The 26,564-nt window shown below is 37.4% G+C and overlaps 1 protein-coding gene and 1 long non-coding RNA gene across 2 annotated transcripts; one reads left to right on the forward strand and one right to left on the reverse strand.

Annotated features, from left to right (window-relative positions):
• Positions 1-302: 302 nt before the first annotated feature.
• On the forward strand, positions 303-6,468 carry LOC140156822 (uncharacterized). Its single transcript, XR_011859595.1, has 2 exons — positions 303-386; positions 6,260-6,468. It is a non-coding gene; the product is annotated as an uncharacterized lncRNA (long non-coding RNA).
• A 3,147-nt stretch (positions 6,469-9,615) lies between these two features.
• LOC140156823 (dehydrogenase/reductase SDR family member 6-like) lies at positions 9,616-26,197 on the reverse strand. Its single transcript, XM_072179812.1, has 10 exons — positions 26,115-26,197; positions 22,203-22,298; positions 20,777-20,855; positions 19,468-19,564; positions 18,523-18,631; positions 16,239-16,299; positions 14,637-14,809; positions 13,649-13,741; positions 11,596-11,659; positions 9,616-10,581 (listed from the first exon to the last, which is right to left on the reverse strand). Exons 2-9 carry the CDS (start codon positions 22,272-22,274, stop codon positions 11,606-11,608), a joined length of 738 nt encoding a protein of 245 aa, XP_072035913.1. The 5' UTR covers positions 22,275-22,298; positions 26,115-26,197; the 3' UTR covers positions 9,616-10,581; positions 11,596-11,605.
• Positions 26,198-26,564: the final 367 nt, after the last annotated feature.

Here is a 26,564-nt window from a genome sequence, read left to right on the forward strand (position 1 = left end):
GTCTGCAATCATAGATTGAATACAATACCGCTTTTTTCAAAGATACTTATCGTACAGCTGCGAGTGATCAGAATGATATGGTTCAATGCATAGATACCGCGTGTAGTTAATCCGATTATTATTTGGATTCGTCTATAGGCAACTCCAACATTTCTCGGGTATAGCATAGAAATACAACAATACGTGTATTGTGCTGCACACAGTACATAATATCGATTTTGACTGCATCGTGCGTGGTATATTCGAAGGCGAATATTCGGCTTCGAATACTTTTTGGTCGTCAAAATATATGCGGCTTCGAATATAAAACTATGAACCGGAGAAAGATATATTTCTTCAATTCACAGCGTTGCCCGACTTTTAACAAGTATTGCCCGTTGACCTAGGTAAGCAAAATTTAGATAATTTATACAATAATAGGTAAACTCAATATAGAGGCCCTGCATGAAATTATCGATTGGCTCCAAACAAAGGATTTGAGCCGGTGTCCTCATCGTAGTTATGGCGGAGTGCAGTCCATTCAATCAAATGTTGTCATCAACCTATTTGATCGTAGTGCAGGGTTATGTGTGTGAGACGAACTGTCACGGTAGATTGCAATCATGCTTTTGTTGAATGCATTTGAGTAGTCCGCCATATTTACGGGATGATACGTCACATGCATGCAAGGCCTCTATTGAGCTACTGTCATGACTTAATGTCTGTAAAATAAAAATGTATAAATAAATTAATAAGTTAATAAAGAAATAAATAAGTCAATCAATAAGTTTTAAGTTGGGCCAGTAGGTGGAGATGTATGATGGGCGCGACATTTTGGGGTTCATAATATAGGCCTGCAGCCTATGTAGTTAAATTTGGTGTCAAATTAAAGCTTGTGATGAGACCAATACAGTAAGCATAATAAATGTACAAAATTATCAACATTTGAATAATTGGCATATAATTACCATAATTTGCGGGGTGGAGGGGTGGAGGGTGGAGGAGCAAATTGACCCCAGGGGTCATATAATGCAAGAGGTCTAATTCTTTTTTCCTTTTTTTTTACAATTCACTTTAAACTGCATACTTTAACACCATACAATCATATTCCAGGTAATTTAATTTGCTTTGAGAAGCAATTTTGCATGTTTTATTTTCTGTAATTATCAAACACATGGCTAATTGTTATCTAATCAAGTATAACATTATAATTATAATTATAGGCCTATTAATAGTAATGCGTTGAGTGTTTAAAAAGTAATATCCGCCTTTTTTTCTTTCTTTTTGAAATGACATACTCGTTACAAAAACAAATCAGCATGGAAAACATTTTTTTCGTCAAAGGCAGATATTTGGTCTATTCAGTGTCATAAAGCTACAAATAGACGATCTTTTAAATGGCTATTTCTTTTTCAACCTTATTGTTTGTATTTGTAATGTTCACACAAACAATCTGACAAAATGTCCCAACCTTATGTGGATCGAGCCATTTAACATGTGCTTGTAGGACAACGATTTTGAATTAAACATGTTAATTGTGATATTTTAATTCCCATAGAACACCACAGATGCGTCCAAAATTGTAAGCGGGTTTTCTTTTATTTTACCTCATTATTTCGTTAAAATTACTCGAAAACCCTCCTAAGAGTTGTTACTAATATACATTTCATAATTTTGGGCAAAGAATAGCCAAATAGTTGACCGAAATCGTATATTTGCACCAATATTTGACTGAAATCGTATTAGCATAAAACCTTCGTGGCTTTATTGAAAGAGTTTCAACTATACGAAAATATTTCTGAAATATGTCTATCTGATTGGTTGATGGTCAAGAGGATTACGGCATCCTCAAAGCCTCTTGCTGTAATTCTCTAATCGATATCTATTATAGGACCGATCTTTTGAAATCCATACAACCGTGTCAAATGAAATAGTCTCGGATCATAATTTGTGCACGATACAACGTTGATACTTCAGATTTCGGAATTTTATTTAAAATAGGCATGCATCACATTGAACAGGTTGAATGCTGGCAAAAGTAGATAAAATAACTATGGGTCGAATTTACATTAATCAGTGTCCTGGGCCAGGATAACATGTAGGACTCCTTCGCATTCTAAAACAATACTTCATCAAATGTCCTTGCTTTCATTTTCTCATTTATTTTTATTTTAATTAATTTCTTTATTCACTGGCTCTGTGGTAAATCCGGTATTGCCAAATATTTCTCGTCCATTACCCGTGTTAATCTATTTATTTATTAAAATGCACCATCTATTAAATTCCTGTAAGACAATGTATAGGCCTAGTGTATTTGATAACAACATTTATGGCCAGCATTGTAGTTTCAGCCCGAAAATGACTAAGAAATTAAAGAAGTTCCTCCACAAAGTAAGACTAATCTAGTCGGGAAATCCTATATTCTATAGTTTGTGATCAGTCAAACATTCAATTGGCAGGGGAAATCAAGCAAATATTGCCTCACAACGCCTCTGGTAACGCCCTTTACTCCCAATTTTTCGGTCACTCGTAGGGGAAAGCCTCTGGACGAGAAAATCCGCAACATGCGTGGGGCAGCTCCATCTACCGGACACAAATGGTCCTGAATTGCCGTGTGCATCTTCTTTTTAGAACGTTAAACACCTTATTTAGGGGCAAAAAAGTGTAATGTTGCAAATTACCACAACATATCACCTTTGTTTGTGCTAAAATAGTGTAAAATGGAAAGGTTTTGCGCGCTTCGTGCGCAATTGTCCCAGTAAAACAGGCCAAAAATTTTGAACATCAGGAACATTTTCATGAGGGGCGATAATATGCATCACCGCTGATATGCAACCGGGGACACCAATAAAAAAAGTAAGTGCACACCTGTATGGCATGCAGACCTATTAACGGGGGCAACTTGATCATGTTTATAAAAGCTCTTTGCTATAGACATTTATGTCATGAAGAGTGTGTTTAATCTTTTGTAATGAATTTTGTATGCAACTTTTTTATGCAATTTGCCGACAACTTAAATGCACTTTTGAATCACATTTTGATAACTTTACGCTACTGTGCGACAGGGACGGAGATGGTAGGGACACGTGAGCATTTCATTCAACATTTAATAAAGAGGTTCTGTGTACTTTTATGGAGTTATCAAAATGACAATTCAATTAAATAGAATGACATTTTATATTAATAGATAGTAAATCAAAAGGAATTTTTATTATTATTACATTTTACAGATATTAATTTCGTGCCATCATCGGCACCTGTGTGCATTTTATGCATTTTTGCGGAGTTTGTATTCTTTTTGCATATCAATACCATCAATACCATAAGCTTAATGACATTAATGATCCTAGTGTGTACTTTCATGGAGCTGTAGGTAATTAAAAATAATGACAAGTCAATTAAATGAATTAGTGAAATACATTAGTGAACCAGACAATTTAAACTTTAAGTGCATATCACTTGATTGATAAACTTTACTTCGAGGACTGTTAAATGTCAAAATATCATTTTTTAATAATTTGTCATAAAATTTGTATTATATCGCAAATTTCAAAAATTCAAACTTATTTGATATCAGTTAAGGCTATTCCTCGTACTCAGAATGCAATTTGGTATTGCTGAGTAATGTGCTATTATATCTCAGCCCTTAACGTCAAATATGAGTCAGTAAAATGCGTGATTTTAACGCGTGATTTGTAAAAGAGGGGATACAACCCCTCTCCCAGCAACCCCTTCCCCTCAAGCTTGTCTCCGCTAGCTGATCTGTTAGATTTTACGTTTGCTTACGTGCAGTGACTTTTTTTTTCTAAAATAGCCTCTGTTACAAGGGGTCTGTTTTTACACGATTTCATATATAAAATATATTTGGGCATGGCGGAATTAGTATATGATTAAAAATAGACATACTCTTAGGCCCAAAATAAAATTGGGATCTTGTTGGTGCATCTTTTTGTGATGCAGTAAAAAGCCCACATTGTGCTGCACGTCATTGAATTAATGAGGTCAAATCTAAGTCAATTTTCAAAACATCATTTAAATATGAAGGTCAAGAGATCCCAAGCTAATTTTTACATTAACCCTAGAACTACTGAGCCATATTTTGTAACACGGACTACGAAGGGGGGGGGGGTGTTGTTGTTGCAACCCCTCACCCCCCCCCCCACCCCTAATTTTCAGTTACAAACGACATATACCGTTATATTTGGTACCATCATCATCATCATCATCAGTCGGCTGCGAAGCAGGCGACTACAAGCTTTCTCCAACTAATGCGATCTTGGGCAAGCGAAACAATTTTGTTTGGCTGCAGCATCCCTTCAGTATCTCCCAGGAGGTGCTGCACATACTGTAAGTACAGTGTGCGCGGCCGTCCCGGTTTCCACTTCCCATGTGGTGGAATATAAAGCGCATATTCTTTCACAGGCTCGCCATCTTCAAGACGCAGTATATGGCCGAGAAATTTGAGTTGATGAATCTTGACTCCCAGTGGAGTGGTGTTGGTCAGGTTGTAGATGGTTTCGTTTGGAATCCGATCCACACGCTTGATGTTTAACATGACTCTGTAGCAAGATGTTGCAAATGCATTGATCTTGTTTTCCATGTCCTTGGTAATTACCCATGACTCGCACCCGTACAGAAAGACAGTAACACACGTTGTCTGAAACAGCTTGATTTTTTGTTTCGATTGGCAGGGACAGGCTTCTCCAAAGGCGTTCCAGTTTCCAGAAAGCTGCCCAGGCTAGTGCTTTTCTTCTTTTTAGTTCTCCAACACTAGAGCCTATCTTGGAACCCAAATACCTGAAGTCTGTGACATGGTTGATGGTACTACCATAGACTTCAAGTGCTGGTTGGGCGTTACAGTTTGCAGTCATATATTCTGTCTTAGGTGCGCTGATTACAAGGCCTAGATCTGCTGCTGCAGTTGCAGTCCTAGTAAGCTGTGACTGGGCCCGGTCTATGGAAGATTCCAGCAGGGCAATATCATCAGCAAAATCCAGGTCATTCAGCATCTTGGCAGGATACCTGCTTGACCGACGTGGGTAGGTAACAATTCCAGCGTCAATTCCAGAAGTTGATTTCATCAGAAGGTAGTCTACCAGGATAATAAACAGGAATGGTGCCAACACATCACCCTGAAGCACTCCTGTTGTTACTTGGGAAGGCTCTGAGATACTGCCATCTACCATAACAGCACTATTGGAGTCTTTGTAGAGCACCTGGATGGCATTGACCACAACCTTTGGTATTCCATAATGCCGCAGCACTGAAAACATGACGGACCTGTTGATGGAGTCGAAGGCTTTTTTGAAGTCCACAAAAGTGACTGTTAAGGGAAGTTGGTACTACTGGAAGCCTTCCATGATCCTCCTCAAAATGTGTATTTGCTAAGCACAGCTGCGACCAGATCTAAAGCCAGCCTGGTTGCTTCTCAGTAAAGGATCAATGTGGGGTCGGATCCTGTTCAGAAGGATCTTGTTGTACACTTTTGCGGCAATGGACATAAGCGAAATACCACGGTAGTTTGTCATGAGAGAGAGGTCACCTTTCTTTGGTAGAGGAATGATTACATTCGTAACCCATTGACGTGGTGGTGTCAGCGTTGAGAATACTTCCATACAGAATTCGAGAATCATATCAATCATGCTATCCCTCCTCCCTGAAGTGCTTCTGCAGTTATAGCACAGTCCAATCCTGCTGCCTTGTTGGTCTTCATGGCTGCTATTGCTTTGACTACTTCTTCACGAGTTGGGGGCTCAGTGATAATAGGAAGATCTTCAACAGCTGGTGCAGGAAGTTCTGAAGCTGCTGTGCCACTGTCGTTGTTAAGGAGTGAGCTAAAATATTCCTTCCATTCCTCAAGACTATTCTGTGGATAGCACTACGCAATCATCACATTTACATTTCACAATAATTTGGTGCTGTGCGCCTTGATAATATGACCTTTGTAACGTTCTGATGACATCATCCAAACGGGAAATCCCCGACCAGGATAAACAAACATGCACTCATGCAATCTCTGTAGGCCTATATTCGTGCAATGCATTATTCAGTAACAACCTGGTAACAACAACAAACAAATAAACAAAAACGATTAAAATATATCATTATTGTTATTTTTATTATTTATTAACATGTGTTGGTCCTATAAATCTGAAAAATAATTTCTACGAAACTATTATCCGCCTTAATAATTCATAAACTGATCTAAGCAATTACCAATCATAATCTTACCCATGTTTCATGTAACTTTTTTTTTCAAATGAAACTAAATGCGAGGAAGCCGCTGGAACCATGAAACACTGGGAATAAATCGTGTGGAGGTATATAAAGGTAAAATCAGTTACTGATTGCCAGCAGAGCAGAGTGTGGCTGATCAGGTTGTTCTCTGCTCGAAGGCACGTTTCATTCTCACATTTGTTGTGCGAAAAAAAAAGGTATTCTTGCTGCATGTAATTCTGTTACTAATTGCTGTAAACTGTAATTTGTCGCTACTGGGCTGAAATTGGGGAACAAAAATAATTTGAACATTTCAGGGCCAATGATATGATATTTGACAAGTTTAGTATGGATAAAACTATTAAAAAAATGGATTAACGACAACAACAAAAAAGCGAAAAAAAAAAGAAAGAAAAAGAAAAAAAAAAAAAAAAAAAAAAAAAAAAAAAAAAAAAAAAAAAAAAAAAAAAAAAACATAAAAAACCAAAAAAAAAAGAACAAACCTAGAAAAACCAAAAAAAAAAAAAGAAAACCGTAACAAATGTGGAATGAAACTTGCCTTTTCCCCATGTGTTAAATAGGCCTACCTATGTAGGCCTACATTACTTACCGTACCATGCATACCACATGTGTAAGCCTACATTACTTTATACCACATGTGTTATATACCACATGTAGGGATATGGTGCACGGTTCTTGAAATTTTCGGACTAATTAAAAACCACTGTCGCTGTTTGAAAAGTATATTTAATAACAGAAGAAGAACGTTAAATTCTCGCAATGCGAGAATGTTAACGCGAAACTCTTAAAACACTTCAAATGTATTGAAATCTACCATTGTATATATTCTATTCATAAAAGGTAATACGAGTTTTGCGTCAACTGGGTAAGACACATTAATTAGTTGCATCGCCGTCGATTTGCAGAATGCTCTTACAATTATAGACTTACGCGTGCTTTTTATATCTAATAACAAATCGCAATTATAAAAACTACTTCTGAATTTTTTTAATTTAACATATATCAAGTTCAAAAATGTATGGGCAAAAGCACCCTTAATATCCATACTTAATAACAGCATTGTTGTAAATCTTATATTATCGACATACCGGGTGACAAGAAGCTCTAAAAAAATGTGGCACTTGATTTTTATAAATCACGCCAGACATCCGGGGGTGCCCGTGGGAAGGCATTTCAACATAAAATGGATATGAAATATGGGGGTATTGGGTGAGAGACGGTCCGTTTGGATCTATAAATTAAGGGGTGGGGGCCTTGGGTGAGAATACGACCTTTTTTAATGGAGTCTTTTGGTGAGAGCGTCAAAAGCCCCCTCGAAAATTGATTTGAATTTCTAGTTCTAAATGGCTTCACTGGCTTTGTTATTTCAAAAGAAGTAACAAAATATAAGGGTCTTTGGGTGACAGATCGAAAGGCACAATAAGGGGTCTTTGAATGACAGAGAATGTGATCATGGTGTCTTGATCTTTGGGTGATGCGGTGCAGGGGGTCTTAACGGCCCTACATATAAAGCGTCACCTCCAAAGTGGGAGTGCCCCGGGCATATTATCAAACACCAATTTTGGGGCCTTGGTCCATCTGGCCCAATGGTATATTCAATAAGGAGCATACTAAGAAACCTTGGAGCCTAGGATGCGCAGCAGCAAGAATAGCCCATACATAGGTTTGAGTCTAGGTATAGACTGTGCACACACCCTCCCTCCCCCAGATATGCTCCTGTTAATGGGGTTAAGTGGTGGATGAAGCTGTCAAAAGGTAGGGCACCCACAATATCTTTTTTTTTATCCTAGAAGAAATTACCTTCACAACTTTGAGGGAATCAAATTTATGAATATTATTGGTAATGTCAGCCATTTATATGGCATATTATCTTAAAATGTAGATGCAAAGGGGGCTGCAATAATTATAGGTTGCAATAATTTCAATTGTGTAAAGGGAGGGGGGAGGGAGGTACAATCATTTCAGCTGGGTTCAGGCTTACAATTTCAATTATGTAAGGGGACAGGGAGGTGCAATTACTTCAGTCGGCACTAATTTCAGCCCCACCCCCAATCTTACCATTATTTTAGGGCGAGGATGAAATAATTCCAGATTTTTATTTCAAATTGCACCTCCTCCACTTACACTATGATAAATAATAAATATAACACTCGAAATTGAAAACATAATTGCCGTTTATAATGAACTTTTTTATTGCATGATTTTGTACAATTTATACACTGGTTCATGTACATTATTAATAAAAATACATAATTCAGACAAACCCAGACTGATCAAATGCATTTGAAGTGCATTTTTTCCCATCCTATTCTGCAATTTAAACTTTAATGTCGAGGTAGTTATTGGTTAATAATTTACTCTATCATTTCATCTGTCAAATCCTGGTGCGGCTGTATTCAATCTCTGTTTGTCTTTCTGTCCACAGGCCTACAAAATACCATTCACATGTTAATATATTGGCTAGTATGAACATAGAGTGCCAGTTATTTTAACAACTGGGATCTGCATCAATCCAGAACAAAAGCTACACAAATCATTGATAATAGGGTGCAATATTGCAACACTGCAGTTAAAGCACCAAATTGTGCTAGTTCAGTTTATAACGTAAGATCGTTTACATGACTCTTTTAAGGCCGTATAAAATTAATGTTTTGGTTCTCGTCCAGAGGATTTTCATGAATTGATGAGGGAGGGAGGTGTTTTTTTTTTTTTTTTTTTTTTCAATGTAAAATTAGCATTGTCAGTAGTTTTCGGTCTTCTCCAACAGTGCTCGAGAAAACGATGAGGCCCTTCTTTTTTTTTTTCAAATGTGAGATTCTGAGGATAAACCCCTAGAGTACCACAAAAAGACTTGGAAGTGATGCTTGTTCTCTAATAAACTTATTTATATGTATGAAGATTTCATAAATCATTCCAAAGTCTTAAAAAATTGAAAAATCTATAAAAAAAAAAAAAATCTGACAAATCCCAGAAATTGAGGAGGGAGGGGACGAGAACCAAATTATTAATTTTACACGGCCTTAACTTGATGGAGCAACATACATCAATAGGTATTGGATGGGTTATCAATGAGGTGTTTCTCCATTGGTTAAACATAATAACTTGAGGACATTTGGCACAAACTGGGAGGTCCACTGTTGATTCACCACACCTTTGTGCTTCTTTCACTGCTTAAAGGTATCAGCAACACTGACTGAGTGAGATGGGTTGAAATGAGGATTTCTTGCAAGGTCAAAATATAGATGTGTCAGGTTACCCCCATTTGAAATTTGTACTTACATGTATGCATTATTAAGGGTTCCTATGTTCATAAGATCATAATTCTGTTATGATATTTCTATGTAAACTCTATATCAAATATTTTAACTTATAGTTTATGACAAATTTTTTATTTCAAAAAATTAGAGACTAATCATTTCTCCAACTTCAGTCTTTATATAATACACATTAAAATTATTCAGATAAAATATTTAGACTTGATAATGCTTAATATAATATATAAGGGGCATTAAGGGGCAACATTTTTAAGCTATAAAGTGTGCTTGTTGATCAACGTCTAGGCAATGTGGCTGTGCGTAGCACACTTAAATCACTGCGCTTTTTAAAAATGCTTTGGCCCATGCAGCTGTGTTTTGGAATCAAGGTCCAATCAAAATATTCGGCACCATAAAAATCATGAAATATTGCCACCTGCACTATATCCTGCAATGCACATTCATCACATAAGATCAAGGGGAACCCCGTAATGATAGGATCCAGTGGCGTAACTGGGGGGGGCAACATGTCCCAGATGCCACCCTTAGGGGGGGCGCCAAATTGACCATTCAGCATCGATTCTGCACCCCTCCAAGTGATGAAAGTCAAAATTTTCGCACAAAATCAATTGAAAGAACATTTTAAGACCGATATTCAACTTCTAGTAACCAAAATAAATTACTGGTAGGCCTTATTTGTCCACAATTTTGCGTCCCAATTTTGTTTCTTGCACTACCAACCCTAGTTACGCCACTGATAGGATCACGGGGAACCCCATACTGATATTACTCCAAATACATCATCTCATTCAAATCAACTTATTTGGGGAGGGTGCATTTGGTTTGCTCATAATTATTCAAACATATTTGGTGATTTTGCTTTACTATTTGAAAATACCACCAAATTAAGTTGTTACTGAAGAAATACAACCAATGTTGATGCATGTCTTATTTCTCTCAACAATCCAAACAGTATAAAGTTCATCATTCCCCTGGATCCATCCAGGTATCATTTAAAAAATCACAATACACAATTTATCCAGGTTGAAATTGTTTTCCTCGCCATACCTCTTCAAAGTCCACACCACTTGGAAATTACCATGATTCGATTCTGAAACAACAAAATGTCACAAAAACATGCTTTAATTGGTGCTGGTATTGTAGATATTACACAGTCGTCTCCATACCATATCGTGAAGCCTAGGGAATATGAATTTGAGCCAAATAAAATCATAGGTTAGAATATGCTAATAAATTGAATAATCATCTGTCTGTAAATTTCGTTGTGGATGCAACTATAAGTTACCCAGCAAATACAAAATGTTTTACAGAAAACATTTTAATGTCAGGTTATATAAAGTTTATGAAGGGTAGAAAACGTTAATAACATAAAATTTTTGACACACTTTTAGGTGAATATATCAATATTATTTAATTTTGCAACATCAGTAGGAAAAAATGGAAGGGTCACATCCAATATTGCAAGTATTTGGGCTACATGTACTCATTAATTCTTCACTTAAAAATAAGCAGTGTACACAAAATTGACTACTGTTGACCCCATTTCTTTTAACAAACGCCGACAGCCATAATGAGTGGGAGTTAACAGCCCCTGGTCCCCCTTGCTTACTTGCTTAAGATGAGTGGTGTCCTCGAACTACACCAGCACGCCAAACCCTTCTGTCCTGCATGGCCGTTCCCAAATCCATAACATCCAGTCCAGTGTCATGTTTCAATACATCCACATATGTTAGAGGGGGTCTACCAGGTGTCCCCCACTAGCTACTGATCATGTTTGAAATAAAGGAGGATGGCTCAATTAACAACCTCGTCCCCACATGCCCCCCCCATCAAATTGGAGATTGCCAAAGTAAAAAAAAATGCTCCACAAGAAGACGTCTTGAGTTGTAATTAATTAAATTATGCAAATTTGTGCAACTGACTCCCAATTTGCAAAATTAAATTGTCACAAATGAATCTATTGGTAAAGGTAGTTAGGTATTTACTAATAGATCAATAAAATTGGCTAAAATTACTACCTATACCCATACCCCATACATATATAGAATATTGCCATAACAATAAATTGTTAATTCAATAATTATTACCACTTCTCTATACTTACATTATACTCATTAATTAATCCATCCTCCATCAACTTTGTACTCACTGCCATTGCAGAAGCTTGCCTACAAGTAAAACAAAAAATCATTATACCTCATACAAGATTCTTGCTACTGTTTTTGATTTAGAACAGGGGTGGGCAATATAAATTATAGTTTCAAAGTGGAAGTGTTGGATAAAAGTGTATTTTTTCAGTCAATCTGTGACATTCAACTTCATATTGCAAGCCTAGAATCAATAATCCACTCATTACCAGCAGCCCCAACAGGTCATCGAAGTGAAATCACCGAAATCACCATGTCGGAGACCATGTTGACAACGACAGAATTTCGAGAATCAAAGCCAGGGACTACACAGACCTATATCAGTTCGGGGCACTCATAATTCACAGACGTCTCTGATATCAAATACACTTGAAGCATTATGTCACATAACAGAATCATATTTCAGAGACATCACATAAATCACATAGGCCCCTACTCCCTAGTTTCAAAACCCAGTCGCAAACGGTATTAGTAATTTTGGTGAACGTGCCGGCGCAGTGGGAATAATTTTGTGAGTAGGCCTTATCAGGGTTGTAGCTAGCCCAAGTTGAGTGCCTGCTAATTTTACTATCCAATTCATAAATTAGAGCGCAGGCTTGGGTACTCTTGGGATTATTTCTGGCCTGGCAAGTTAAAAAGGTTGCCACTGACACAGAATGAGAGGTTTGAAACTGCACATCAGTTGTTTGGTGGGTATTGCCAAAATCTATGTTACCTTTAAAACCCTTGCACAAGCCCTACATGTTACATGCACAAATTCTTGCTTGGTACGGTATATATGCATCACTTTCTTGAGCAACATGTAACATGCAATCTTCAACCTGCAATCATACATATGAGCTCTTCCAAACACAACTGTGAGGACTTGAATCACCTGATATGGCTCAAATAAACCCAGATACAGATGAACAACAGAGTGATATGCTTGTCTAATACTAACGTCAAAAATCTCAAGTGGATGACTTTATAGAGCATGACATTGGACAACATCAGTAATTTTAAAAGATACGAGTATTAAGGTAATCAATGAACAGTCACAGTCATGGAAAAAAGATCATTTTGGCATTTGCGAGGGCAGCAAGGCAATTTTGAGGGGCACCAAGGCAAAGGCATGGGGCACCCAAGGCAATTGCCTTTGGCGCCTCCGGTTATTCCCTGGAGTCACTCAGTTGAATTAAGTCATCAAATGTTAGTACAACTTTCTCTTTTGAAAAGCTCTCATATGTTCCAATGTCAAATATGTACAAGGTATAGTAAAAGGCTACATGGAATCTTAACTCAGGGCTGTCAATTCTCCTGAATTCAGCATCATAGCAACATTTCAAGAAGGGCTGCCAACTGTCACACATTTACACACCAAGGTAGTATAATCACACACATCTGTAACAATATTGTCACTACTTACCTCCCCCTCCCCTCGAGCGCTGGGCCGAAAAATATTATTAAAACGATATTTCCATCCCGGGACAACATCTCACGCCATGCAATTCAGAAAAACAGCCCTGTCTAACTTCTGCAGTCTTTATTGTATGCAGTGTTCAAAATAAAGTGGGCATGACAATTGTCAGCAAAATGGACTCAATGCTGACTTCACCATAATCCATGGCAATAGGCTACCTGACAGGTACCTGTTGATTTGCAAGCCAGACATCTTACAAAATGGGGATTTGAGATTGGATTAAGAATTTGCTTCTCTCTTGAACCAAAAGCTGACAATAAAATTATTCACTTGATTTGTCGGGAGTGATCTTTCTTTCCCTTTCAAAATAATCTAGTCCTCTGCTTTTTTCCCAATAAGCTTTTTAGCATGGCTTTAGGATTTTCTTTGAACCTGGTCCCATCAGGACCCCAGCATGTCTCCGTATGGAGCGACTGTTCAAACAAATAAAAACAAATGAGGGCCTGTAGGTTCCAAAACCCAAGGGACCAGGAAGATCCTAAAGAGTTTGGCTGATTTCAGACACTGATTTTATGCTAAACACCCTTCAATCCTAAACCAGTCACACATACCTCATCAGAAGCTAGGAATACAGCTAGATTTGCCACCTCCTCAGCTTTGCCCAAACGACCAGAGGGTTGTCTGGCAAGGAAGGTCTTCAAGGCCTATTGAAGAAATAAATCAACTGTATTATTTGAAAATGTGTTTTAAAGACTTCAATTATTATCAAACAAGAAATGTACTTTGTATTATTCACCTAGTTACAGTATTAAAATTCAGTGTCATACCGACAGGGGGCAGGAGCAAGTTGGAACAAAATTGACCAAAATTTGTAATGTGCCCCTTCCTTTTATCCTTCTTTTAGGCCACAATTATCTCTCTCTCTTCGCCCATTTTTGCACTAAATTTGCACATTTTGTGTCCATATTTGTCCCGGTCAAGTCATTTTAATAGCGGTTCAGCAGGAAAATTTTGCAATTTTTCTCCCTTGAAGATTTTGCCCAATATGTCACTGCCATCCTTCCCCTTATTGCCCTTGGGGAATTTCAAGTGACAAGTGCCTAAGCAGTAAGCACCAACTTCACAATGCACCTGTTCATGTTAATAGCATTTAAGTATATACATCATCCAGCTTAGGATTATATGATCAATTTGACTTCAGAAACACTTTGTCTGAAATTAAGTGACTGTAGCACTAATTGTATACAGTAATGGTCTTTTCTGCATCTACGGCACAATAGAAAATCATAATTTCCCATCAAAAAGTGTCTCATTTGGATCAACCTGTGCCTGCAGGTTTGGTCAGTCTGAGCACCAATATGGAGGGACAAGATTGTAGGTTCCCAGCATAGCTTTTCATATCATAATGCAACAAATTTCAATTGCAGCTCTTACCATTGAACTGTAGCTCATAGTAGAGCTGTCATGATAAGTTGTAAACACAGTAACCCAAAAGGTTTGAAGTTTCATTTCTGCATGTGCTTAGAGACCCCACTCTCGTGCACTTCTCTGTCACCCAACAGAAATTATGTTAAAATGTATACATTATAAAAACCTTACTTGTTCAGGGTCAGGTTGAGCATTGATTCTAGCTCGTAGTGATGGGGTGTCGACGGTACCAGGACAGATGCAGTTACAGCGAATCCCTTGTCCAACAAAGTCTGCTGCAATACCCTTAGTTAGACCAATTACTGCTGCTTTGGTAGCTCCATAAACACATCTATTTGGGGCACCTAAAACATTAATATATACTCAATATTTAACAATAATACACATGTCTAATTGTCTATACTGGATAAATATCTATCACCCCTCACCCTCCAGGTTGGGGTGGAAAGCCTGTAACTCGGTTGAAATAGTTTGACTATTTTCCCCTCTATAATGTAATATTTGTAAACTAATATACTTCTAGTCTAAATATCCCCTATGCCTTCCCTGAGTAGCATAAAGTATATATTGTTACAATTCCCTGTTTCCTGCGACTTGTGTTCTGCAAGTTACACCAAGGAAAGATAACATTAACATCCAGAGATTTAAGCGAATAAGTGAAAATGCTTATCACAATGTATTATTTCCCGCTTCAACTCAGCCAGAGATGGAAGATATTCATGCTTCACCAGGTAAAGGACTTGAGGGAAAGAACAAATTGTCATCATATACCATTAAGCTTATCCAATTAAAATCCACACACCCTCTATGGAATACATGACCTTAATCTCCCATGCAGGGGGGTGTACTAGTAGATTTCAAATGGAGTCACCCATTCAGGTAACCCTATTTGAAGTACACACACCTTTTGTGGGAGATTAAGGTCATGCCTTCAGGGGGTGTATGGATTTAAACTGGAATAGCCCATTAACCCTGTGTACTAACTCTTAATCAAACAAGAATGCTACTTTCTAAAACTCTCAAAGTGAGCAAATCATTTCCGGCTTTGAGACGCAAATTGTTTTTTAATTATCCACATTATTTTCATGGCCATCATTATTTTGTTTGTTTGTTTAAATGGTTGCTACATGTGGAGAGACACACTTGGGTCCTGATGGGACTGGATTGATGCAAAATACTTAAACCCCAATTTAAAAAACCTATAAACCTGCTGACCCATACAGAAAGAAAGGAAAGAAACAGAATTGCAAATAATTGAACAAGGAAAGATAAAGGCCACTCATGATAAAAATATCTGTCAGCTTTTTTCATAGAGAAGAATTCTAATCTAATCTCAACTATGTTAACTTTGCCTAGTATGACGTTAACTGATTAGGATGGTCTCTAGTAAACAAGCAGTGCTGAAGTCTAATTGTCTTGTTGCCCTCAAGTGGGAAAAATGGAAAAGTTTGGTCGGTCGATCGATTATCTTTTTTTTTTTTATTTTTTTTTTAACCTTCAGTTTATTTTTTAAATCCCCACAAATATTAAATAATGCTTCTTCCATTAGGGACATTTGTAAATTTTGACTACTGGATACTTGTTAGACAAGCCTTGCAATAAATTATTAATTTGAAGTGAAAAACATTGATTTTTTGAACATATCTGTAAAAATCATCATTCAAAAAAAAAATTGCGCCCCAGATTTTTCACGATTTAGGGTCGGTCACTGACAGCAACACAACAATTTTTTTGGCCTTATTCTAATCTTAGCCATGCACATTCTTTTCTTACCTTTTATACTTGAAGCTACAGATGCCATGTTGATAATGCAACCAGACTTGACTGCAATCATCTGAATAAGATAACATGAGATTTTGCTTAAACAAAAATTTTAGGCAGGTTTTACATAACTTTTGCAATTTGTTATTACTGAAGGGCAAATTTGTGTTATAGTTCCTATATCTTCAATTTCAACATCATTTTGCATGCATGGAAAATGTTGAATCTGATTTAATTAACATAGTAAATAGTAAGCATCCCTTCAAGTATTAGAGCAGGCTTCCTCAAATAGATTTGTTGAAGTGCCACATGAAATAAAAGAAAACTGAAAAGTGCCACTCAGCGTGAGTTAGCCTCTGACGCTATTGATTTTTTGAAATTTGAGATGCAAATGACGCCATTTGATGCAACATTTTGTACTCTTTTAGCCGTCGGTAGAGGACATATTTTGAGGGCAGAATGGCAGTCAGAAAGGGCATATTATTTTGCCATCGGTTCATTTTACCTATATAAAATGTCAATAAAATGTCGATAAAATACATCATCGATATCGCCAATTTGGGTGCATTATAGTATTTATTCCTTTGCCAAATCGTAAAATGACTGAAATAGATTATGAATAAAATATTGGAGATATTCCTGCTGGATGGAAGTTTGATTCAGGGGTTTGATTTTATTTTTATTTCATTTTTTTTAATACATATTTTTTAAAATCTAAATGGCTGGTCTAGAGCCACTAGGTCAGAGGTCCACTACTTCCCATTGAAGAAATAAAATACAGCACTAATTTTTGGGATTAAAAAATATTATCAAGTTCTGCCAAATAAAACATAACTCAATCCTAATCATTCATTTAGTACTAACTGTAGATAAAAAATAAAGTTCACTATTTTACTAATTTCTTGAAAATAGAGCCAAAATCATGCATTTTCATGATGTTTTTGACAATCTAGTCACAAAAATCAAAGACTTGGAACAAGTCTAAGAAGCATTCAAAATTATATACCAAAATTTTGCTCTATTTTTCACTTTTTTGTCTTACTTTAATTAAATGATTGTTATAAGAATGAAACATGTCTTTTGCATAAATTGAAATTAAACTCAGTACAAGTCTTTAGACTTGATTGTCATAACATGCGAAAAACACTGGAATAGCCCAATTCAGTGCATAATAATGCTAACATGATAGAGCAACAACACTACACTTTGTTTTACCTCAAATTTGACAGTGACGTTACGACGTGAGCATGCTGACAAACCACCCTTGCACATGTGTGTATATCCACAAGCCTCAGCATACTGATCCACAAGCCTCAGCACATTGATCCACAAGCCTCAGCACACTGATCTGCAAACCTCAGCACACCGATCCACAAGTCTCAGCACACCGATCCACAAGCCTCAGCACACTGATCCACAAGCCTCAGCACACTGATCCGCAAGCCTCAGCACACTGATCCGCAAACCTCAGCACACTGATCTGCCAGCCTCAGCACACTGATCTGCAAACCTCAGCACACTGATCTGCAAGCCTCAGCACACTGATCCGCACACCTTAGCACACCGATCCACAAGTCTCAGCACACCGATCCACAAGCCTCAGCACACTGATCCACAAGCCTCAGCACACTGATCCACAAGCCTCAGCACACTGATCCACAAGCCTCAGCACACTGATCCACAAGCCTCAGCACACTGATCCACTAGCCTCAGCACACTGATCCACAAGTCTCAGCACACCGATCCGCAAGCCTCAGCACACTGATCCACAAGTCTCAGCACACCGATCCGCAAGCCTTAGCACACCGATCCACAAGTCTCAGCACACCGATCCACAAGCCTCAGCACACTGATCCACAAGCCTCAGCACACCGATCCGCAAGCCTCAGCACACTGATCCACAAGCCTCAGCACACTGATCCGCAAGCCTTAGCACACCGATCCACAAGTCTCAGCACACCGATCCACAAGTCTCAGCACACTGATCCACAAGCCTCAGCACACTGATCCACACGCCTCAGCACACTGATCCACAAGTCTCAGCACACCGATTCGCAAGCCTTAGCACACCGATCCACAAGTCTCAGCACACCGATCCACAAGCCTCAGTACACTGATCCACAAGCCTCAGCACACTGATCCACAAAACTCAGCACACTGATCCGCAAGCCTCAGCACACTGATTCATAAGCCTCACTGATTAGGTTAGCACACATGATTTGACACCATAACCAGTGAAATATCACTACCAAACGTTGAGGTGAAACTTCATTTCTAACCAGTTCTGTGGTCTTACCTTTGGTAGAAACTGTCTGCATGTGAGGTACATGGATTTGATATTGAGGTCAAAGGAAAAGTCCCACATCTTTTCATCAGCATCCAATATAGTACCATGGTGAACGTAACTATAGAAACAAAGTCAATCATTGTTTTAAATCAACATTATGCAAGCAAAGATAAATATTCTATTCAGGACTTACCAATAAATGCTTTGTATGGTTAGCAATGGTACAACCAAAGTGGCTGTTTCCCCCAGTACCAAAAACAGCTCAGTACATACAAGTTCACAAATTTACGTATTTACAACGTAGATGACTTTTATACGACATTGTAACAATATAAAATTGTTGGCTGGGGGACACTAATTAAGCTGAATAATCACTGATGATGGAAAGAAGTTTTGATATCTTCATTCTTGCAAAGGAATGTAGGAATAAGTAAGTTGATTCTCAGATTTTTTAAATTAAGATGTCATTTGCAACCTAAAGCTGTGGTTCATTTTGAAGTACAAATAGTCAGGGCCGGATTTACCTTTTTGGGGGCCCTGGGCCAGGCCAAAATTTGGAGGCCCCAAACGCACCGTGAGGAAGGCATGTACACTCAAGTGGCCAAGTTTTGAGATTTTACTAGGACATTTGCGCGCAAAGCGAGTGAAAAAAAAAAAAAAAAAAAAAAAATTATTTTAGCCCGAATTGAAGCTGATTTTGCCACATAATAGGCCAGTGCGCGCGAATTGCGCAAAATTTTGCAATTTTTGTAGGCTATTTTGGCCCAAAACATGGTGTTTTTCAGTTAAAATGGAAGATGCACACTGCACAGGGCAATTTTGGGGGCCCCCAAAATTTGGGGGCCCTGGGCCCGGGCCCATCTGGCCCTCTGGTAAATCCGGCCCTGTAAATAGTGGCACACAAATATTACAAATATTTTTACATCTGAATTCTTTACTTGTATACTCACTAACCCAGCACAGTTAAATAGTATGTCAAGCCTATCAATCTCCGCAGCTAGAGCTTCAATTTCTTCTTTCTTGGTCACATCTAGTTTCCTTATCTCAATCCCTGTGTAGAGAGACAAACATAATTGGCAGACAGTGGCGGGGTTATGAGGGGACATATGCCCCCTCCCCCATCAGAACTCTTCCCCCCCCCCCATTGCCCCCAGTAAAAACCAAAAATTACGAAAATTTCCACTTTTTGCTGTCAAGAATGACAGAGTCCAATATCAGTATCCATGCTGCTATAATTGACAGACACTGCAGATATTGTAAACATGTGATATGTGATCATATCCAATACATATGTATATACATGTACAATTTTTGGTCACTGAAATTTGAAACATTTTTAATGGAATGATCATTGAATGCACAGCCGCCTAGAAATCAAAGATCCTCATCATGAGAAAAGGAAAAACACATCCACTGAACTGAATTCAGGTATTTTGTGGACTAAGATCAACCCATGCAGTCTTGGACAAAGTCAGATAGAATCGGTGGTCAAATATTAACACTGAGAGGTAATCTCGCTGGGTGAGTGCAGTATGTGCCGTTTTTGGCAAATTTTAGTTTTTTGATTATAAAAATGTAGGTAAATGCACAGTTAAAGCTATCTAAAAGGTCTAAAAAGCATTAAATTTAATTTTCATTAAATGATTAAAAAGTTTAAAAACAATAATAAACATTTGAAACAAAAAAACACATCTCCTTCAAAATTACCAAAATGGTTGATACAAGGCTCACTCTGTGATTTTTACATCAGAGTAACCATTAATTTCTCAGATCTTGAAACAGGTTCATCATGTTTGGTAGTTAAACTAACCAATTCAGTGGAAGCAATGGGGCGGGGGGTACACATAAACACATCCCCCTAAATTTTTCCAAGGGGGTGATAACCCTCCCCTAAAAGTCATAATAGAAAATAAAATAAAGCAAAATGCCCTGTGCATCTTCCTTTTTAGCACAAAAAAAAGTTTTGGGCCCATATAGGGTAAAATTGCAAACTTTTGCACGCTTTGTATTAGCTCATCAAATAGCAAAATGGTATCCCAGTAAAAAGGTAATGCTTGTTCAATGATGCCGCGTACACCTTAATGATGCCACCACCACTGAATTCAATAGAAGTCATGGCCAGCTCCTGGAGTGTATAACGCATAATAGGTAAAAGTAGTCAAAACCTGAAGCAGGCTGTTAAAAAGTGGAGTTCTGTGTACAAATCAAAAGTTGGATAAAGTTCTTGTTTCAGAACAAAATGTAAGAATACCTAGACACCTACCTGGTTTGCCCTTCAATTCTGATAATATATCCATATTAATATCAGTAGCTATCACTCTGGCTCCTTCTCTACCAAATGCCTGATGTTTGGGAAACAGACAACATATTGATGTGAAATGATGTTTTATCTGCATTTCAAAGCCTGAAAAGGGTTGTTTTACAATCAGGGTACATTTGGCCTGAGCACCATATTGTGCCCTGTTTCAAATATTAGATTAACTTATGATTAAAAGTTGCCATGCCTAATTATTGGCCCCTATTAGTTCCACCTACAGCCACAAAGAAACTGTTTGAAATGCTTAGCAAATGATGAAAATATACATTTCTGTATGATTTTGGGACAAAATAGCCGTCTCATTTGACCTTTGTGAACTTTGCAAATGATATATCACTGCCAGCAATATCATAAAAACACATTTTGACAGTTCAGAAGTAATGTTTGAAACATGATTGTTCAAAATTGAGAACCATGTAAGATTGCGACTGTTTCATTAATTGTACCATTTCTTCAAATTTATGTTGAAAATTCCGTCAAAAAATGTCCTCTCCGAATACAAGCTCGTAATCCATAGTTAAAATTGACACAAGACTAAAATTATATTTTCTTGAAAAGCACTTATATATATATCCTACAAACTCATAATAAACACTTAGTCCACTTACACTTAGTTTCCATGTATCACATGTTTGAAAGTTGGACGTCAGGTTTCCGTCAAAATGTGTCCTCTCCGAAAAATTGGGTATACAGAAACATGTATCAAAAACATGTTTCTAGGATAACTTGAAACTCTGAACACTTGACGCCTAAACATTTTACAGATTTTCTATTTGACCCATCTACAACACAAAAACAAATAAATTGAGGAAAAACTAGACACTTCATTTTTCACCCCCAGTGAGACAATCTGTGTACCCTGATTGTAAAACAACCCAAAACTATGTTCCGGTACCGATGTTGGCAATTAACGTATACATGCACTCTCAAAAATGCACAGATTAAAAGGACTTTAACATAATTATATAAATGTGTACATTTTTGGAAAGGAATACAGTCAAGGAATCTAAATAAATTTACATTATATTTGGATTCATCATATTTGTATGTATCTTGCGGGAATAATTATGAAGTTACAGCACTTTCAATTAATGTTTTCTGAGAGTGTACAGTCCCCTTAAGTATAAATTAGAGTGATTTTGTGAGCCCTATTCCATATGAACCAACACAAGGTCTCAGGACACTTAGGTCTCAGAACACTTCAAACCCAATATTTCATGCCAATTTGATTTGGTCCAGAAACAGGGTTTTCTGAGCATCATTAAGGGGGGCAGCCCTATCATACAAATGCAAATACCCTAATCCGTTTACACTAAAATGAATCAGTGCAGCCTGAATAAATAGCTCACTCTTGTGAGTAGATTTGCCTTACCTCTGCTACAGCTCGTCCAATTCCCTGAGCAGCAGCAGTTACTATGGCAACTTTACCATCCAAACGACCCATGATGCCAAGAGTTCAATTCAAATCCTGGAAAAAATCAAATAAATAACACAAAATGGATATGTTACAAACATTTTACAAAAACTTCTTTTAAGTGATTTATGTTGTTAATGCTTTGTTATTAATATTATCATGATAATTTGATATGAACTGTGAAATTATTATAATCTGATCTACTGGACTTGCGTTTTTGATGAGTGGCAATATTTCACATCCTATCTTGGATGCATCATCAGGCCAACTGATGTTAAAGCGGCAAAAGTTTCTTGACCTGTGAAGAGGATGTTACGTCACAGGTCGAAGATGAGCCAAACCTCTGAGGGATCTTCTTTATTGCTGAACAATAGGCCCCTGCCAAGTTGTGTCGTTGCCCGCCTCCCTTATTGAGTGAAGGCTCCTCCCGTTTGAACTTTTGCCGCTTTAACATCAGTTGGCCTGATGATGCATCCGAGATAGGATGTAAAATATTGCCACTCATCAAAAACGTAAGTCCAGTACCGTAGATCAGATTATAATAATTTCACAGTTATTTATACCTGGATGAATGATAATCTTCATAATCGTAATTTGATATGGAGTAACTCCAGACATGATTATGTTTTATGATTGTACCTAGCCCGAGATACCCACACTTCCGTTTTTATGCACTTTTTCTTTAATTACTGTTTTTCCTGCCCCTTCATCTTCTGCCGCCCCTTCCTTTTCGCCATCCCCACTTTTACCGGGGGGTCCCCAAAGCCCCTCACCCAAAAAAATATGCGCATGCTCATGCCAGAGGTTAAAATATAATGATCCCTATAACTAAGTATGGTATCAAAAGATCAAAATTTTACCTTCTCGAAACGTGCCAGCTAAACATGAAATGATTTGTTTACAATTACAAGTAACAATTCTTGTTCCGACACTGATTCTATTCATTCTGATCACTCAGGTGAACTGGGTTGGACGATCGATTGAGTTAAATTTGTATGCAGCTTTATACTGGGCCGTGCCTAATGGCGATCTTGCATCTTGGAAATACTTTCCAACCATGTTGCAAAATGATCGGAAATGCAACATCAAGGCGACTGGATCGGTAAAAGCATCATTGAAACTAAGCGACATTTAGTATTTCTTCTATCAATTTCATGGATAAAAATGTAGTTTACAGTATTAATTAGTTGATGAAAGTGGATTTAAAAACCAGTAACCTAGTAGATGTTGTAAACAGTTTTGACATTTCCACCGGAGGAAAAGTAAATCCATTATGTGGCGACCAATTTCATGATAATTTAAATCTTTCCTTTGAGCCGATTTTCATTTAAAGCCTGAAAGCATCACTACTAAAGATAGGCTAGCAGTCACTTATGTTAACATTGGATTTCATTTCTTGTGCATTGTTCAGTATGAAAAGCCTCTTCTGTTAAATATCTTGTATCTGTAGTATTTCACACGCATAACACAAAATAGGCCCTACCCTTTTTCACATATTACCACTCACTTCCTACCGTTCCTCACGTGAAGATTTAACAATTTAACATATATTTGGTGCATGTTTGTACATGTAAATTTTGAGCACATAATTTGAAGATGTAAAATGACCAGATAGACTTGTGATCGTTATTGTCGCCATGTTTTGAATTCTTCCAAGTATTTATATTAAATAGAGGCCAGTGTGACATCAGTTCTAATAACTGAAACTCCCGGCTCCAACCGGGAGTTCCAACAGGTGCTGTGTATGTATTTGTTATGTGTTTAATGTGCATTCACATGCACACTCAGCCGTCAGTACGAAGAAATCGTTGCTCCAAAAATGTTTGCAAATAACACATTTGTAATCATTTTTCACCACAAAATATGATATGAAAACACAGGTGAGCAATGCATGAATAAACATCTCAAAAAAAATTACTAACCCCCCTTAAATAATGACCATTATTCAAAAACGGGTAATTGTATATTACAAATCTGTAAAATGCGTTGGAAGCAGAATTTTTTCTGCACATTTTGACACCTCATTTGCAGCAATTGACTAAATATTGACGTCACAGCGTAGCCAACATTTAAATCAATGTAACCCAAGATTTGAAAGTTGCAGTAAATTGTATTGATTTTGTATTCAGTGTAATGGAAGGAAATATGTGTAATGTCAGAGTGTTTTTGTATTGTTAAAATTTGTATGTAAGTGCAACTTTCAAATCTGGACCTCACTACATTAATTCAAATTGACCGGTGGTTTATTGTTTTCTGGGCTATCGTATCAAATGAGGTGTCAAAATGAGCAGAAAAAAATTCTGCTTCCAACACATTTTACAGATTTGTAATACAATCACCCGTTTTTTGAATAATGGTCATTATTTAAGGGGGGTTAGTTACTTTTTTTGAGATGTTTAAATATGGAGAGGTCAAACAGGTTGTTAATTATTGTCAAACTTAATATTTTGCGACATTAATAATGAAAACAATTAACATTGAAGACACCCTATGGAACCTGTCCTGTAGTCTTGCAAGCAAGACTTCAGACTTTATCATAAACATAATGACAACTACGGTATATATCGAGTTACAGTTACTGGAACTAATTATGGAACCTGCTACAACTTGAGAACAACTTCAACAAGTCCTCAAACATTCAAAATTTGTAGTTACTACAACTAATACAAGTACAACTGGTGCAACATCATCGCTCATGCACTCTACTGCACTGCTCAGAGTTCAAGGTGCCATGGCTAGTAAATTGCAACACATTCATGGTCCTATGGGGAGGAAGGGCTAGGATGGTCATGACGTTTCGGGCTAGATTGTACTAAATGCACATGTAAATTGTAATATCACGAAATACTTGATTGAGTAGGCCCTACAGGTATATGACAATGGCCTGTGCCAATGACAATGCTGTAGGTATGCCAGGTGAATTCAAATTTGCCAGGAAACTGCATCATTTTATATCAAATTAAAGCCCTTGAGTAAAGAAAGCCAAAACTGAAAACTTTTTTTTCATAGCACTTTCCGCAGCAAAGTTACATCTTGTCAAAGATTGACATTCATCAAAAAGATTCAGCTAGCAAAATTCCCAAAAAAAGCATTTCGGTGGTGTTTCTAGATCTTAGTCTCATGTTGATAGCAGCTTTTTTAATGGAACTGCTATCAAAATCCCTCTAAAATTCCATGTGCGAGTGACGTATCACCATAAAAAATCATATATTTGGGTTAAGTGAAGTATAGACAACATATTTATGTAGGTTTCCTTCTTAGGCCAGTTCTTTTATATTTCTATGTAAATTATGTATTGTGTTCTAGACGAATTTGGCTGACTAGCAAATGTGTTAATTAAGGTTTGCCTGGCATACCTACATAATGCTTAGATACAGACTTTAAGGTACATATTTCGAGGTGCATAACAGACACCAAATTTGTGTCATAACAAACACCAAATTGGTGTCGATGACCTGACATGCATGCATTCTTTTGTGATGGTCTTTCAATTTGTACCGAGTGTCCTTGGCAGACTTGACTATGCTTCAGTGGTCATGAAAGGATTCAATAGATAACCTCTGCCACACTAATCCCCAGCTATTGTCTGAAATTGCACCTCGGAAGATATATTATAACAACTCAGTCCCTCAAATGATAGTCATATAACGACCAAAAGATAAATGACTGACTATCATTGAGGACTGAGTTCCGCAGTCTACATAATGCTGTCAATGTATGTACATTACATGTACAATGATGTATGTTGTAAGCTTATTGCAATCCTGACGATTTTGTGCAACCAATGCTATAAAGAACAATATACTACATCCGTTCTACGGTGTAAATAATACTCTTTTACACGGCTAATTCATGCAATATTAAACAAACCTAGTCCTTGCAGAAAGAAAAGTGGGAGATGTGAACTTCTTTGCCAGCTGGTTTTTGGCTTCCTAAGTAGAGCTCGTCGTATTACCTGGTATTACACTAAAAACGTGCGCCACCAGTGGGTGGGTTGGTGATGAACAGTTCGACCGACCCAGAATTTGAGTGTTGGACTGATTTTTTAGTCCAGACGACTGAACTCATGAACTGCTTCTTCTTCTCACAACATTTCAAGGTCAAATAATTTGCTCTAGCCCCATTATTTAACCGATTATGACCAAACACTGGATGAGTATAATTTTGGCTAAAAATGTGATTTTTATCAAAAATGCTTCTTCTCCTACTAGTAGGCCCTACGTCTATACTTCACAAAAAATGAAATTGGTATTTTTCAACGGGACACCCCCTCATTTTGTTCATTTTGGTAATAAAATTATACCTGCAAAATATGAAAAA

Source organism: Amphiura filiformis, chromosome 7 (assembly GCF_039555335.1).
Source record: "Amphiura filiformis chromosome 7, Afil_fr2py, whole genome shotgun sequence".
Classification (NCBI taxonomy): domain Eukaryota; kingdom Metazoa; phylum Echinodermata; class Ophiuroidea; order Amphilepidida; family Amphiuridae; genus Amphiura; species Amphiura filiformis.

Bases quoted from the DNA above. Each gene is read 5' to 3' on its own strand.
- LOC140156823 (XM_072179812.1), bottom strand. From the start codon at position 22,274: ATGGGTCGTTTGGATGGTAAAGTTGCCATAGTAACTGCTGCTGCTCAG. The intron at 14,810-16,238 runs GTAAGAAAAGAA...TTAATGTTTTAG, and splicing joins TGTAGCTTCAAGTATAAAAG to GTGCCCCAAATAGATGTGTT. The intron at 13,742-14,636 runs GTAAGGTTTTTA...TTTCTTCAATAG, and splicing joins CTCAACCTGACCCTGAACAA to GCCTTGAAGACCTTCCTTGC.